A 15099-nucleotide genomic window follows, 5' to 3' on the forward strand; every position below is an offset into this window, starting at 1 on the left:
CCCGTCCTCATAACTCCCTCCATGGTTTGGTGATTTTCTTTGTCTGGTTTATGTCTCTGTGATGCACTTTGGAATACACTGTGCTGTTTTACTACCTCTGAGATGCTATATAAATGCAGCTTATTAGCAAATTGAAGTGACTGTCCGGGCTTGTGTCTATAGGTCACTGCAGCAAGATTTCTGCCGTCAGGTAATTCCAGATTAACACAGAAATGGAGGAGTAATATTCCCAGAAATGAGAGATTATAGTTGGAAAGAAATGTTGGGAAAGTTGATTCCTTCTTTCATTGGAGTAGCGAAGGTTGTAATCTAACAAACCTTTTCAAAATTCTGGTGGATTTTGAGCGAGCAGTTAGTGAGGAAGGTTCAGCGTTGGGTGCGTTTATATAAGCGAAGGTGCACACTGAGAGTTCACACCAGAGAATTGAAGGAAGAATTTAGGAGAAATGGTTTAAGAGGAGAATTAGTAGATCATGTAGCACCTGTAACATAATAGAATGTCCCAAGGTGCTTCGCAGAGGCACTCTAAAAAACTTCCTGGGTGATGCGTTATATCTAGAGATATGAGACAGTGGCGGATCTTCTACAGAATTTATGTCTACAATACATTTACAGCGCAGAGGAAACATAGTGGAGAGTTGTAGCGAGGTTCAAAATTGGGGAAGAGAATTAAAATCAGGAAACTTTATCTGACATCTCATGAACTGTTTTGTTTCTGATTTTTTTTTCTATAGGCCAGTAAGATCAGTTTGGTCGATCTTGCTGGAAGTGAAAGGGCAGATTCCACAGGAGCAAAGGGAACACGATTAAAGGTGAGAACCTGTATCCATTCAGTTATTCTCTCATCCATCTCATCATCCCCATCTGTCTATCAAACCTTACCTACCCCACCCTTCCAGCCATCCAGACCTCGCTTTGTTCATCATTCATCCACTTGTCTTTTCCTGAAACCACTCATGTGTTTGTTCATCCAGCCCCCAGGGTGCTCACTTCGATGTGTTCATCAGTATATCTGTGTAATACTGTGGACCAATTTCTGATACCCTGTCCCTCTTATGCATTGATACATGGATGCATAAAAGATAGAAGCAGGAGGAGGCCTTTTGGCCCTTCGAGCCTGCTCCTCCATTTATCACGATCATGGCTGATCATCCAACTCAGTAGCCTAATCCTGCTTTCTCCCTATAACCTTTGATCTAATTTGCCCCAAGTGCCATATCTAGTCACCTCTTGAATATATTCAATGTTTTAGCATCAACTACTTCCTGTGGTAATGAATTCCACAGGCTCACCACTCTTTGGGTGAAGAAATGTCTCCTGATATCTGTCCGAAATGGTTTACCCTGATCCTCAGACTGTGACCCCTGGTTCTGGACACACCCACCATCGGGAACATCTTCCCTGCATCAACCTGTCTAAGTCCAGTTCAAATTTTATCAGTCTCTGTGAGATCCCCCCTCATTCTTCTGAACTCCAGTGAGAACAATCCCAACCTAGTACATCTCTCCTCATATAACAGTCCCGCCATCCCTGGAATCAGTGATACCGCAGTCAGTGCTGTTATTCCCAATCTATTCCCACACTCACTGGCAGACCTTTGTCTGTAACCATAGCTAGTTATTCCTGGAACAGGTCACCAGTCTGCCGCCAGAGACGTATAGCTTGACGGAAGCCACCCCACACCAAGCGGGGCTGACCAGGAGTCACTCCCATTCTTTCTACCAGCTATTTGCGCATTGGAAGGATTTGCAGGTTGACACTCAATCTCTTTGGCCGGGTTACGATCACACATTCATAGAACATAGAACAGTACAGCACAGAACAGGCCCTTCGGCCCTCGATGTTGTGCCGAACAATGATCACCCCACTTAAACCCACGTAACCCGTATACCCGTAACCCAACAATCCCCCCATTAACCTTACACTACGGGCAATTTAGCATGGCCAATCCACCTAACCCGCACATCTTTGGACCTTGGCCGTCAAGTCCTGGACTGGGACTCAAACCCAGAGCTTCTGGCCCAGAGGCGGGGATGCCCACCCGCAGCGCCACATGATCTCCTTGACGCAGCTATGAGTCTCGTCAATATTCCACGTTCCAGTTTTGAAGGGTTTCGACGCACTCGCAGCGAACGTGGAAGCATGTCATGAAAGTACGCTCTTTCACAGCCGCAGTTAGTTTGTTATAGGTGCGAGAAATACTCCCGATCACACGGGTGCCTTTTCACTTGGAATCATATTGCGCCACGAGGTGCGCCCTCATATCTCTTAAACTTCAGCTTCCATATAACATTTTGAAAAGTGTCCTGTTATGCACTGGGTTTACTGGTGGCAGCCTGAATGTGTGAGCAATTAAAATGAACACTCTCAATTCAACTCACACCACATATAATTGATAAAGCAGACAGCAAACCATTTCTACGTCTGTTTGTCATGTCCGTGTTTGTTTTAATCAGAGAATCAATAATGAATTGAACCTCTGTTCAATTCCTTTTCTGCCTGCTCTGTCTTTAATGGTTCTTTCCTTGTTTGCGACAGGAAGGTGCAAATATCAATAAATCCCTCACAACCCTGGGCAAAGTCATCTCGGCGCTGGCGGATGTGGTGAGTGCTTTTATCGGGTTATTCTGGGATGGTGAGGATGTTGGCACTTTCCCACGTTTAAAGGAAAAAGCTGGAAACAACCGAGGGAGTCTCAGCAGAATCCATGCCAATGTAGCGCAGCGATTAATAAAGTCAATAAAATGTTCAAATCCATAGCCACATCAGTCACATAGAAGCATAGAAGCTAGGCCCTTTGAGCCTGCCCCGCCGTTCATTAGGATCATGGCTGATCATCCAACTCAGCATCCTGTTCCTGCTTTTCCCTCCTGTCCTTTGATCCCTTTAGTCCCAAAAACTATATGTAACTCCTTCTTAAAAACATACAGGGCCAGATTCTCCAATTCTGAGGCTAAGTTCAGAGGATCTGTGGTGTTTTACGTGGTAAAAATTGGCAGCGCTCCCTCACCGATCCTGCGACCAATAAGGGGCTAGCAGCCGGTCCACGTAAAACTCCCGGAATCCACAAAATAAACGGCCAGAGAATGGTCCGTGGCTGTGCATAACTATACTTTTTGATATGCTGGCCTCTCACTATAAAGGCCAACAGATCATTTGCCTTCTTTACCTCTTGCTGCACCTACATGCTTACTTTTAACAAATGGTGTACAAGAAACCAAAGTCTCGCTGCACCTTCCCTTTTCTCAGTCTATAGCCATTCAGATAATCTACCTTCCTGTTTCTGCTACCAAAGTGAATAACCTCACATTTATCCACATTATACTACATCTTCCATGAATTTACCCACTCACTCAGCTTATCTAAATCACACTGAAGCATCTCTGCATCCTTCTCACAGCTCACCCTCCCACCCACCTTTGTGTCGTCTGCAAATTTGGAAATACAGTAGTCCCCCTTTATAACGTGGGTGTTGGGGTCCAAGACAGCCACCCGCGTTGCAACCGAGCTGCGGATATCCACGATGGGGGTTTTAAATTTATTTAAAAATCTATGCATGCGCTTCCCATTGTGAGTCTACGGGGGGGCGGGGGGAGAGGTCAGACCCCCGTAGACTCACAATGGGAAGCGCTAGCATAGATTTTTAAATAAATTTAAAACCCCCATCGTGGATCCAATTAAAATTTCAGCGGCCGGCTCACTTTGATCCGGAGAGGGAAGCTGCTCTCAGTGAAATAATCAGCCGGCCGCTGAAATTGACACTGCCGGCTGCTCTCTTCCCTCCAATCCAACTTTAAGTTTTAATGTTTCTGATTGGAGGGAGAGAGCAGCCGGCAGTGTCAATTTCTTTTTTTTCCTCCGGCTTGCCCCCTCTCCCCCCACATCCTCCAACTAGACCCCTCTCCCCCCACACCCTCCGGCTCGCCCCCCTCTCCCCCCACATCCTCCAACTAGACCCCTCTCCCCCCACACCCTCCGGCTCGCCCCCTCTCCCCCCCCCAACACCCTCCGGCTCGCCCCCTCTCCCCCCACACCCTCCGGTTCGCCCCCTCTCCCCCCACACCCTCCGGCTCGCTCCCTCTCCCCCTCTCCCCCACACCCTCCTGCTCTCCCCCACAGCGTCCAGCTCGCCCCCTCTCCCCCCACACCTTCCGCTCGCTCCCTCTCCCCCACACCCTCCTGCTCTCCCCCACAGCGTCCAGCTCGCCCCCTGTCCCCCCACACCCTCCGGCTCGCCCCCTCCCCACACCCTCCGGCTCGCCCCCTCCCCCCCCTCTCCTCCCCCGTCCCCCAACACCCGCAGGGCCCCCCTCTCTCCCCCAACACCCGCAGGGCCCTCCTCTCTCCCCCAACACCCGCAGGTCCACCCTCTCTCCCCCACACCCCCAGGGGGGTCTCCCCCACACCCACAGGGGGGTCTCCCCCACACCCGCCCACACCCGCTCCCCCCCAACACCCGCCCCCCCCCTCTCCCCCCCAACACCCGCAGGCCCCCCCTCTCTCCCACAACACCCGCAGGGCCCCCCTCTCTCCCCCACACCCCCAGGGGGGTCTCCCCCACACCCACAGGGGGGTCTCCCCCACACCCGCCCCCCTCCTCTCCCCCCCAACACCCGCCCCCCTCCTCTCCCCCACACCCGCCCCCCTCCTCTACCCCCCCAACACCCGCCCCCCTCATCTCCCCCCCAACACCCGCAGGGCCCCCCTCTCTCCCCCAACACCCGCAGGGCCCTCCTCTCTCCCCCAACACCCGCAGGTCCACCCTCTCTCCCCCACACCCCCAGGGGGGTCTCCCCCACACCCACAGGGGGATCTCCCCCACACCCACCCCCCTCCTCTCCCCCCCCCAACACCCGCCCCCCTCCTCTCCCCCACACCCGCCCCCCTCCTCTCCCCCACACCCGCCCCCCTCCTCTCCCCCACACCCGCCCCCCTCCTCTCCCCCCAACACCCGCCCCCCTCCTCTCCCCCCCCAACACCCGCCCCCCTCCTCTCCCCCCCCAACACCCGCCCCCCCACTTCTCCCCCCCCAACACCCGCCCCCCCCCTCTTCTCTTCCCCCCCCCCCCCCCCAACACCCGCCCCCCCTCGGCAGTGTCAATTTCAGCGGCCGGCTGATTGCTTCAGTGAGAGAGCAGCTTCCCTCTCTGGATCAAAGTGAGCCGTCCGCTGAAATTGACACTGCCGGCTGCTCTCTCCCTCCAATCCAACTTTTAAGTTTTAATGTTTCTGATTGGAGGGAGAGAGCAGCCGGCAGTGTCAATTTCAGCGGCCGGCTCACTTTGATCCAGAGAGGGAAGCTGCTCTCACTGAAATAATCAGCCGGCCGCTGAAATTGACACAACTGACAGTTGGGGTCCATAAGCCCCCCCGCGGTATATCGCGAACCGCGGTATTGCGGAGCGCGGTATAACGGGGGACTACTGTATTACATTTAGTTCCCTCATCTAAAACATGAATGTGTATTGCAAATAGGATTCAAGTTAGAGGAAGTCAGGATTTTGGTCAGATTTTAAAGCAAGTACTGTGTCCAGTCCTCTTTGCTAGGATACAAGGGAGGCTTTTTGACACACAAGGCAGTGCACATAGCTGATCCCTCACAATGAAAAAATACTTTTAAAAAAAAGAAATGGGTGCATTTTTACCACACCTTTCATGATCTCAGGACTTCCCAAAGTATTTTGGAGCCAATTAAACACTGTCCAAGAAATCTTGGACAGCCAACTGAGAAGAATTTCCCTGCTCTTCAAAATAGTCATGGGCTCTTTTACATGCAGCAGAGACAGCGGGCTGGACTTCTGTTTAACATTTAATCTGAAATAGGCCTCTGGCAGTGCAGCACTCTGCCAGAACTACATCAAAGAGTCAAACTAGAATTTTATGCTCAAGTCTGTGGTTGTAGGACTTGAACCCACAACTTGGGCCTCACGGTAGCATGGTGGTTAGCATCAATGCTTCACAGCTCCAGGGTCCCAGGTTCGATTCCCGGCTGGGTCACTGTCTGTGTGGAGTCTGCACGTCCTCCCCATGTGTGCGTGGGTTTCCTCCGGGTGCTCCGGTTTCCTCCCACAGTCCAAAGATGTGCGGGTTAGGTGGATTGGCCATGCTAAAATTGCCCGTAGTGTAAGGTTAATGGGGGGATTGTTGGGTTACGGGTATACGGGTTACGTGGGTTAAGTGGGGTGAGCATTGCTCGGCACAACATCGAGGGCCGAAGGGCCTGTTCTGTGCTGTACTGTTCTATAACTGAGTGAGTCATGAGCAAAGGCAGGAAAAATATCAGTCTTAAAAGGTGGGGTTTGGTTGGTGATCTTACAAAGCTTTGATAGGATTTGAAATGAATAAAAACAAATCCACATAACATAATTTGCAAGGACAGGGGGCGGGATTCTCTCAGCCCACGCCGGTTCGGAGAATCGCCGGGCCGGGCGCAATTCGCGCGACACCGCCCGGACTGGAGCAACGGCGCCATTGGTACCGGCATGGTCGGCGCAGGTGGGGGGAATGCTCTACACGACACCCCCCCCCCCCGTCAATTCTCCACCCGGGATGGGCTGAATGGCCGCCCAAAGTAGCCGAGTCCCGCCAGCGCCGTTCACATGTGGTCTTAACCGGCGGGACCTCGGTTTCCATCCTGTCGGGGGCGGCCCGGTGAGGCGGAGGGGGGGACTGACCCCGGGGGGGCCTCCACCGTGGCCTGGCCTACCGATCGGAGGGCCAACCTCTCCTGGTGACGGCTTCCTTTGCTCCGCGCCAGCCCCTGTAGTCCTACACCATGTTGCATCGGGAGCGACGCGGAGAAGGAAGCTACCGTGCATGTGCGCATTTGCGTCGGTCGCAGCGCGCATGTGCAGACCCGCGGCGCCCATTTGATGGCAGTATCGGCAGCTGGAGCAGCGTGGGTCACTCCACTGCTGTGCTGGCCTCCTGTAGGGCAGTGGATCGCTACACTTAACGGTCCAATGACGCCATCGTTAAACTTTCCAGTTTTTTCAACGTCGCCAACACTCTGCCGTCAGATGGGAAAATCCCACCCAGAATGTTCTGCTCTCGAAAGTCAGTTGATGAAGGATGGAATTGGAGCCAATCTTTATATATTTTATATGTTTTTACAGTTACTAATGACAAGCATGTATCTCCTACGCCAACCACCGCACTTTTAGTTGGTGCCTATTTTTATGGTAAATCCCCAGTTAATGTCTACCACCTGCAATGAGCAATTAAGGTACAAGGCAAGGAACACACGTTAAGAGTATTAAAAGCCAAATTAGGGACTGATAGCAAGAACCAATATCAACACATTAAAAATTGTCTTTGTGGACAGATTCTGTTTGTAAAAGTGACATCCCCAATAAAAAGGATCCTGGTTGTGATAATGAGACTCGGTCACCAATGTTATCCTGATGTGCTTTAATGGTAGTCTCCTCACTTCTGATGAGAGCAGTATTGTGCTCCAGCTGCTGTGATGTACCATGTGCCTCTGATCTATTCAGTGAACCTCTTCCTTGTTCTGTTTGTTACAGGATTCGGGATCAAACAAGGTATGGATAATACTCTCCGACACTCACATTAACAGGGTTCAGCCTGTGCTATCTCTCAGTTCGCATCAAGATCAGGCTCAGCTGTGATACACAGACAGCAATACTGTATAACCTGCCGACACTCACAACTTAGGTTCATCCATGAAAGCTTCAGCACTTTGGTGAGGCAAACGAGGGTAACCGATGCCCATGGGGTTGTACCTCAGCCAATTCAGGAGAAGAGGGGAGGAAACATTGACTGCTACCAGTTTGAGAGTCTTTGACATCAGGCTGAGCTTCACAGTTGTCAAACGAAGCCATGTTGCTTTGTGCAGTAACTCCAGACCTTACTTGCACGGAGCAAAGGCTGAGGAACTAAAGTGGATAGTTAATACTTGAGCCAGCATTTTATGGACCCTCCTGCCGGATGGGACAGTATGGTCCCGCCGAAGTAAAGGTTCCACAACATCTGTTGGGGGGGGCTGGTATCTGGAGAGACACACCATGGTGGGGTGGGTAAATCCTGACTATGGTGTAACTTCCTGGCTAGATGGTACAGTGAGGGGTTCACGCATGTCCCCTAAATGTGCTTCTTGGAGACTGGGGTATTTGGCTCCTTCCTAAATAAATAGCCATTTTCTCATGGTTCAGTCTCTCAGACCAATTCTTTAGGTGACCCCTTCACGCCTATTCTTCGAAAATGAATTTGCCAGATATTAAAGTGAGCCAAGATTGTGCCCAGGGATTAATCACAAAATAATGCTCACTTTTGTTATGGTGCTAATCATTACTTCAGAAAATCTCCTATTCTTTATAAGATCAGAAGAGTAACACTGCACTGGACTGAGATCAGAAAATGCTGGAAAAACTCAGGCAGCTTCTTTAGAGAGAAACAGCGTTTACAAGCCGTTAACTTACACAGTCAAAATCATCCCCAATGTTCCAGTACAATGTCCTTTTATCAGAACTGGAAGGTCAGCAGCCTTTGAGCATGTACTGGGCTATGGCCAAGGCTTCATTTGCAATTAACTTATTGGACAGTAAAAGAACAGTGAACACGAACAAACTGTACATTTTCCAGTAGTTTTTAAACTTAACTCACTGAAGTATATAGAAAATGAATAACTGCAACCTCAGCACTGAATTATTGTGTGTGTAGTACCGCATTCTCATGTCGGTGCTTCTTCTTATCGTCCACAGAAGCTGCTAACCCTGAATTTATCTCCAAAGACTTTGGACAGATTTTCCAATTGAATCAAACAAGCTGTGAAATAGTTTCCAAAGCACAATTGCAATCAAGCCAATTTTAATTTAAACGCCATAGAACACTCAAACAATTATATTTACAGACCAATTCTATAAGATGCTTGTGGTTTGAATTGAAAGGCATGAGCCCACACTCGGGCACCTGGCTCAGTCAAGCCTTCATACCAAATTGCATTAAAATAAATTGGGAAATGTTCTTCCGGGTGCGTAGCTGATGTTGTAAGACATCTGGACGGGATTTTCCTATCTGCCAGTAACGTCACGTCACCGGGCCAAGGGCACTCCCAGCCATTCCAACAAGTGTTGACTCCAGTAGTTGTTCCGGGGATCACACAGGTTTTAATCTATATGTGTGCTTTATTTAGTAGGGAAATCAAAATGGCTACAGTACCTGCCACAGTGTTGCTTGGCCGTCAACTCTGGCTAAAGTCATCTATTAAAAATTGTTTCTTAACCTGCAGCCTTGCCTCATGCATTCAGCTGCCCGGCAGTAAGTTAAGCTGGCATTACTAAAGCGTTGACGCTGGGAAATCCATTGGAAAGGGCATTCTCACCATTAGCCATTTGGATATGTCTACCCAAAATGGGAGGCCACCTTCATTCCCAGAAAGATAACCCATGAGTGAAGGCGAGTCAGTAAAACGGACTTTCCTGTCCACAACTATTTCCCCAAATCAACTAGCAGTGTTTTGGAAGATGCTATCACATTGTTTGCGGTATCACGGGTGCCCTTGTCTCTCAGTTGGACAGGTTGGTTCCAGAACTACATTTTTAGTTAATTGAAGCCCTGAGCTAGAGTGAGGAAAATGATTTGCCTGAGGCCCCTGCTCCTAACTAGTGAGGCCTTCAGAAAGGGGATGGAGTCAGGCTGGACAGCAGCTCTTGGTCATCCCTCACCCACAATCTGCTCACACTCACCACAGAACATCGCAGGAGGGGATTGGGCAGGGGTACAGTTTAACTGCATCCCAGCGAGGTGTCCATGTCTGAGGGAGCGCTTGGGAGGCAAACAAAATTTGCAACGGCGAGCAATATTTTATCCAGTTAGACGGCTGTGTCCAATCTATTCTTATTCATGCGTTCTGTTTATGATTTTTTTGTTTCTTGGTTCAACACTGAACAGAACAAGAAAAAGAAGAAAAATGATTTCATCCCATACAGAGACTCTGTGCTGACATGGCTACTGCGAGAAAATCTAGGTGAGGAGTCCTCCCTCCAAACAGTAATTTAATGATATTAGCATTTAATGATAACTAGTGGATAATCAACCATTAGCTTGGGCTGGTATTGATAATGCTCAGAAACTGGAAGAAATGGTAAAGGTGGACAGTGGAAGAAATGGACAGGTGGTACGCGGGGGTCCCGGATGAGGGGCTTTTGAGGAAGCGTCGTAGTCTCCAAGTGGAGTTCGACATAGTGACCACCCGGAAGGCGGAGGCGCAGTGGAGGAGGGCGCAGGGGCCGGTATATGAGTACGGGGAGAAGGCAAGTCGAATGCTGGCCCACCAGCTCCGGAAGCGGGAGGCGGCGAGAGAGATAGGGGGAGTTAGGGATGTAGGAGGGAACCTGGTGCGGAGTGCAAGGGGCATTAACGGGGTGTTCAGGTCCTTTTATGAGGAGCTGTACCGGTCGGTGCCCCCTAGGGAGGTGGGCGGGATGGACCGCTTCTTGGACAAGTTGGAGTTTCCGAGAGTGGGGGAGGAGCGGGCGGAGGGTCTGGGGGCCCCAATCGAGTTGGAGGAGCTGATCAAGGCGTTGGGGAGTATGCAGTCAGGGAAGGCATCGGGGCCTGACGGGATCCCGGTGGAATTTTACAAGAAGTTATCAGACCTGCTCGGCCCGCTGTTAGTGCGGACCCTGAATGAGGCAAGGGAGAGGGGTGGAGGGGGGGGGGGGGGGGGGGGGGGGGGGGGCCTTGCCCCCGACGATGTCCAGAGCATTAATTTCTTTGATTTTGAAGCGGGATAAGGACCCCCTCCAGTGTGGATCTTACAGGCCGATCTTGCTCCTCAACGTGGACGCGAAGCTGCTGGCCAAGATACTGGCCAGGAGGGTGGAGGATGTGGTCCCGCAGGTCATTCACGAAGACCAAACGGATTTTGTGAAGGGGAGGCAGCTGAATGTCAATGTGTGGCGGCTTCTTAACATCATAATGATGTCGGCGGTGGACGGGGAGGCGGAAATAGTGGCATCGATGGATGCGGAGAAAGCTTTTGACAGGGTGGAGTGGAGCTACTTGTGGGAGGTGTTGAGGAGATTTGGGTTTGGTGAGGGATTCATTAGGTGGGTGATGCTGTTGTATAATGCTCCGGTGGCGAGCGTGGTGACGAATGGGAGGAGGTCGGAAGACTTTCCGTTGTCCCGGGGGATGAGGCAGGGGTGCCCCTTGTCTCCCCTGCTCGTCGCGTTGGCGATTGAACCCCTGGCCATGGCACTGAGGGAATCGAGGAACTGGAGGGGGATAGTGCGGGGCGCGGGGGGGGGAGGAGCACCGGCTGTCGCTGTATGCGGACGATTTACTGTTGTACATTGCGGATCCGGCGGGGGGTGATGCCAGAGGTGATGAGGATTCTGGAGGAGTTCGGAGACTTCTCTGGCTACAAGCGCAATGTGGGGAAGAGTGAGCTGTTTGTGGTGCAAGTGGGGGACCAGGAGAAAGAGATAGGGCAGAGAGGAGCTTCAGGTACCTGTGAGTCCAGATAGCCAGGAGCTGGGGGGCCCTGCATAGGTTAAACTTCACGAGGCTGGTGGAGCAGATGGAGGAGGAGTTCAGGAGGTGGGATGTGTTGCCGCTTTCCCTGGCGGGCAGGGTCCAGTCGGTTAAGATGACGATGCTCCCGAGGTTTTTGTTTCTCTTCCAGTGTTTACCCATTATGATCCCGTAGGCTTTCTTTAGGAGGGTTAACAGGAGCATTACGGGGTTCGTGTGGGCGCAGAAGACCCCGAGGGTGAGGAGGGTATTCTTGAAGCGAGGCAGGGAGGAGGGTGGATTGGCGCTGCCCAACCTGTGTGGTTATTACTAGGCGGCGAACGTGGCAATGATTTGTAGGTGGGTGATGGAGGGGGAGGGAGCTGCATGGAAGAGGATGGAGGCAGCGTCCTGTGTGGGCACAAGTTTAGAGGCGCAGGTGACGGCTCCGCTGCCTCTCCCCCCGGCAAGGTACTCTTTGAGTCCAGTATTGGTGGCTACTCTCAAAATCTGGGGGCAGTGGAGGAGGCATAAGGGGAAGGTGAAGGCCTCGGTTTGGTCCCCGATACGGGGAAACCACCGGTTTGTACCAGGGAGGATAGATGGAGGGTTTTTGAGTTGGCACAGGGCAGGTATCAGGCGGATGGGGGACCTCTTCCTGGACGGGAGGTTTGCGACCTTAGAGGAGTTGGAGGGGAAGTGGGGTCTACCCCCAGGGAATTCATTTAGGTACATGCAGATTAGGGTGTTTGTTAGGCGGCAGGTAAGGAGTTTCCGCTATTGCCGCCAAGGGGGGTTCAGGACAGGGTGCTCTCGGGGATGTGGGTCGGTGAGGGTAGGATCTCTGCAATTTATCAGGTGATGCAGGAGGGGGAGGAGGGCTCGGTGGAGGAGCTGAAAGTGAAGTGGGAGGAGGAGTTGGGGAGGTGATTGAAGAGGGGACGTGAGCAGATGCCCTGGGGAAGGTGAATTCCTCCTCTTCTTGCGCACGGCTTAGTCTAATTCTGCTAAAGGTGCTGCATAGGCACATATGACGGGGGCCAGGCTGAGCCGATTCTTTGGGGGGGGGGACAGGTGTGGCAGGTGTTCGGGGAGCCCAGCGAATCACACCCACATGTTCTGGGTGTGTCCGGCGTTGGAGGGTTTCTGGAAGGGGGTGGCGGGGACCTTGCCCAGGGTGGTTGGCTCCAGGGTGGAACCGGGCTGGGGGCTCGCTATTTGTGGGGTAGCATCGGAGCCGGGAGTGCAGGAGGCGAGAGAGGCCGGTATTCTGGCCTTTGCGTCCCGAGTAGCCCGGCGAAGGATCCTTTTGCAGTGGAAGGACACGAAGCCCCCGAGCCCGGAATCCTGGATCAGTGACATGGCCGGGTTCATTAAACTGGAGAGGGTCAAGTTTGCCCTGAGGGGGTCGGTACAAGGGTTCTTCCGGCGGTGGCAGCCCTTTCTAGATTTCCTGTTAGAGGGTGGTCAATTTCAGCAGCAACCGGGGGGGGGGGGGGGGGGGGGGGAGGAGAAACTGGGGGGCGGGGGGAGTATGGGTTCATTATGGGGGTTTGTTCTTATGGTTCTCTGTTTATTACTCTTGTTAATTTATTGTTTTGTATTGGGGGAAGGGTTTTTGTTTTTCTCTTTTTATTGTTGGGATAAAATTTGTTGTTGGAAAATTTGAATAAAAATTATTTTTTTAAAAAATAATGCTCAGAAACAAATGCGGAGCGGGTATGTATAATGCTCTATGATCATGGTCCTTTCACCCTGAGAACCCTGGTTTCCCAGGTTTTTACAGCCTCTCCCACCCGGTGGGATATTACAGTCCTCGCCGAAGTGAACTGATTTAAATGGACCACCACATGGTCTGGCGGGGGGGGTTTCACCCCCACAACCGAAAGATGTGCAGGTTAGGTGGATTGGCCACGCTAAATTGCCCCTTAATTGGAACAAAAAATAATTTGGTACTCTAAATCTTTAAAAAATCTTTGTTATCACACAATATAATGGCTTACAATTATCCCTTAAACAATGCTAATCAATACAGTGACACAATAAACCTTAACTGCCACCTTTATCTCCACTCAAACAGCAAAACCATCTCAGCTTTCAATCCACTTTGAAATACAGTTAGCCCTCAGGAATACTTGCTGTATAGAGGTGTCTTGGATACTCCACTTTGAGACCACTTTAAAGAAAGAGACCTGGCACCCTCTCAGAATAATGCCGAATCTCTGGCTGTATTTCTTCAGAAACGTTCTCAGCTTACCTTCCAGGCAAAAACTAACTCTGAGAATCTCAACACCTGACTGCTTCAACTCTGACCCCTTCCATTAACTCCATCACTGCACTAAGCGGAACACAATGTGTCTAATTATCTACTCCCCAAGGAACCCTTTTAATCTAAATAAAAGTCCATTAGCCCAAACTGTTATGATGCTTTAATTGTACCTCTGGCTCCAAAAAACCGAGCTGTCTTTCAAACCAGGATTTTTAAAACATGATTGTAGATGGCTTCATTTTCCAAAGCTTTTCAACTCTAAACCTTACTCAATGCTCAACACAACTAATACTCTATAAGATACATATCATGTTACATTTCGGCATGAAAATTTAACCATCAGTATAGTCCAGTTCCGTCTTTCCTTGCCCCTTTCAAATGTTCCCGTCTTCACTCATTTCAAAGTCATGATATAGCATCAGCAATCTCGTTTTCTCTTCCTGATACATGTATAATTTTTAGGTTAAATGGTTGTAGCAATAAACTCCATCTAAACAGTCTTGCATTTTGATCCTTAAACTTTTCCAGAAACTTTAATGGATTATGGTCTGTACAATTGTCTCCGATGAATTGTTGGCAACATAAATGTCAAAATGTTGTAACGCCGATACCAGACTCAATGGGCAGGATTCTCCGTTTCTGCGGCTAAGTGCCGACGGCAGCGTGCGACCCGTTGTGTTTGACGATGGCAAATCGGTGCGAACCCCTCAGCGATTCTGGTACCGGTGAGGGCTAGCACCGGCAGAGCGTGAAATACCCACGCATCGCGCCGGAGAATGGCCGGGTCCATGGCCGCGCATGCGCACAGCTGATGACCAGCACCGGTCGCACCGTACAACATGGTGCCAACCGTGCACGAAACCTAACTCGCCAACTGCAACCCCACAACCCATCCCCTGGCCACCCCGAAGAGGTGCTCACGGCCTTGCGACTGCATGCGATGCGCATCAAGTTGACAACAGTTTGGATGGAACAGAGAATCGGAAACCGGCATCAAACGGGCGCTGGCCCCGATTCCGCGTCGGAATCGATTGTCCGTCCGATTGCCGATCACGATTTCGCCATCGGGCAATGAAGAATCCCGCCCAATGTCTCCTTCTCAATAGTCGAATATTTATTTTGATGAATATTTTGTTTCCAAGACTCATTCGTCGTCTTCCTGCAACAGGACAGCACCAACGTCCACATCACTCGCATCAATTGCCACCTTAAATTGCTTGGCATAAGCCGCTGTCACCAACACTGGTGCAGTTAATGCACTTTTCAGATTGTCGGATGCCTCCAGACATTTTGAAATTTCCTGTTCTTTTTCAGAAGTTCAGACAGCAGAGCAATCACGCTGCTGAAATTTGGCA

At 50.9% G+C, this 15099-nt stretch overlaps 1 protein-coding gene across 24 annotated transcripts in view; it reads left to right on the forward strand.

The window, feature by feature from the left end:
* The window catches only part of kif1aa (kinesin family member 1Aa), a 397377-nt gene that overhangs the window by 145472 nt on the left and 236806 nt on the right, over positions 1-15099 (forward strand). For all 24 annotated transcript variants that reach the window (XM_038816644.1, XM_038816646.1, XM_038816647.1 and 21 more), the window contains exons 8-11: positions 735-812; positions 2539-2604; positions 7524-7541; positions 9910-9985. In XM_038816644.1, the coding sequence (XP_038672572.1) occupies positions 735-812; positions 2539-2604; positions 7524-7541; positions 9910-9985 (238 nt within the window). The remainder of the gene's footprint in view (positions 1-734; positions 813-2538; positions 2605-7523; positions 7542-9909; positions 9986-15099) is intronic.

The sequence above is a fragment of the Scyliorhinus canicula genome, chromosome 13 (genome assembly GCF_902713615.1).
Source record: "Scyliorhinus canicula chromosome 13, sScyCan1.1, whole genome shotgun sequence".
In the NCBI taxonomy this organism is placed as follows: domain Eukaryota; kingdom Metazoa; phylum Chordata; class Chondrichthyes; order Carcharhiniformes; family Scyliorhinidae; genus Scyliorhinus; species Scyliorhinus canicula.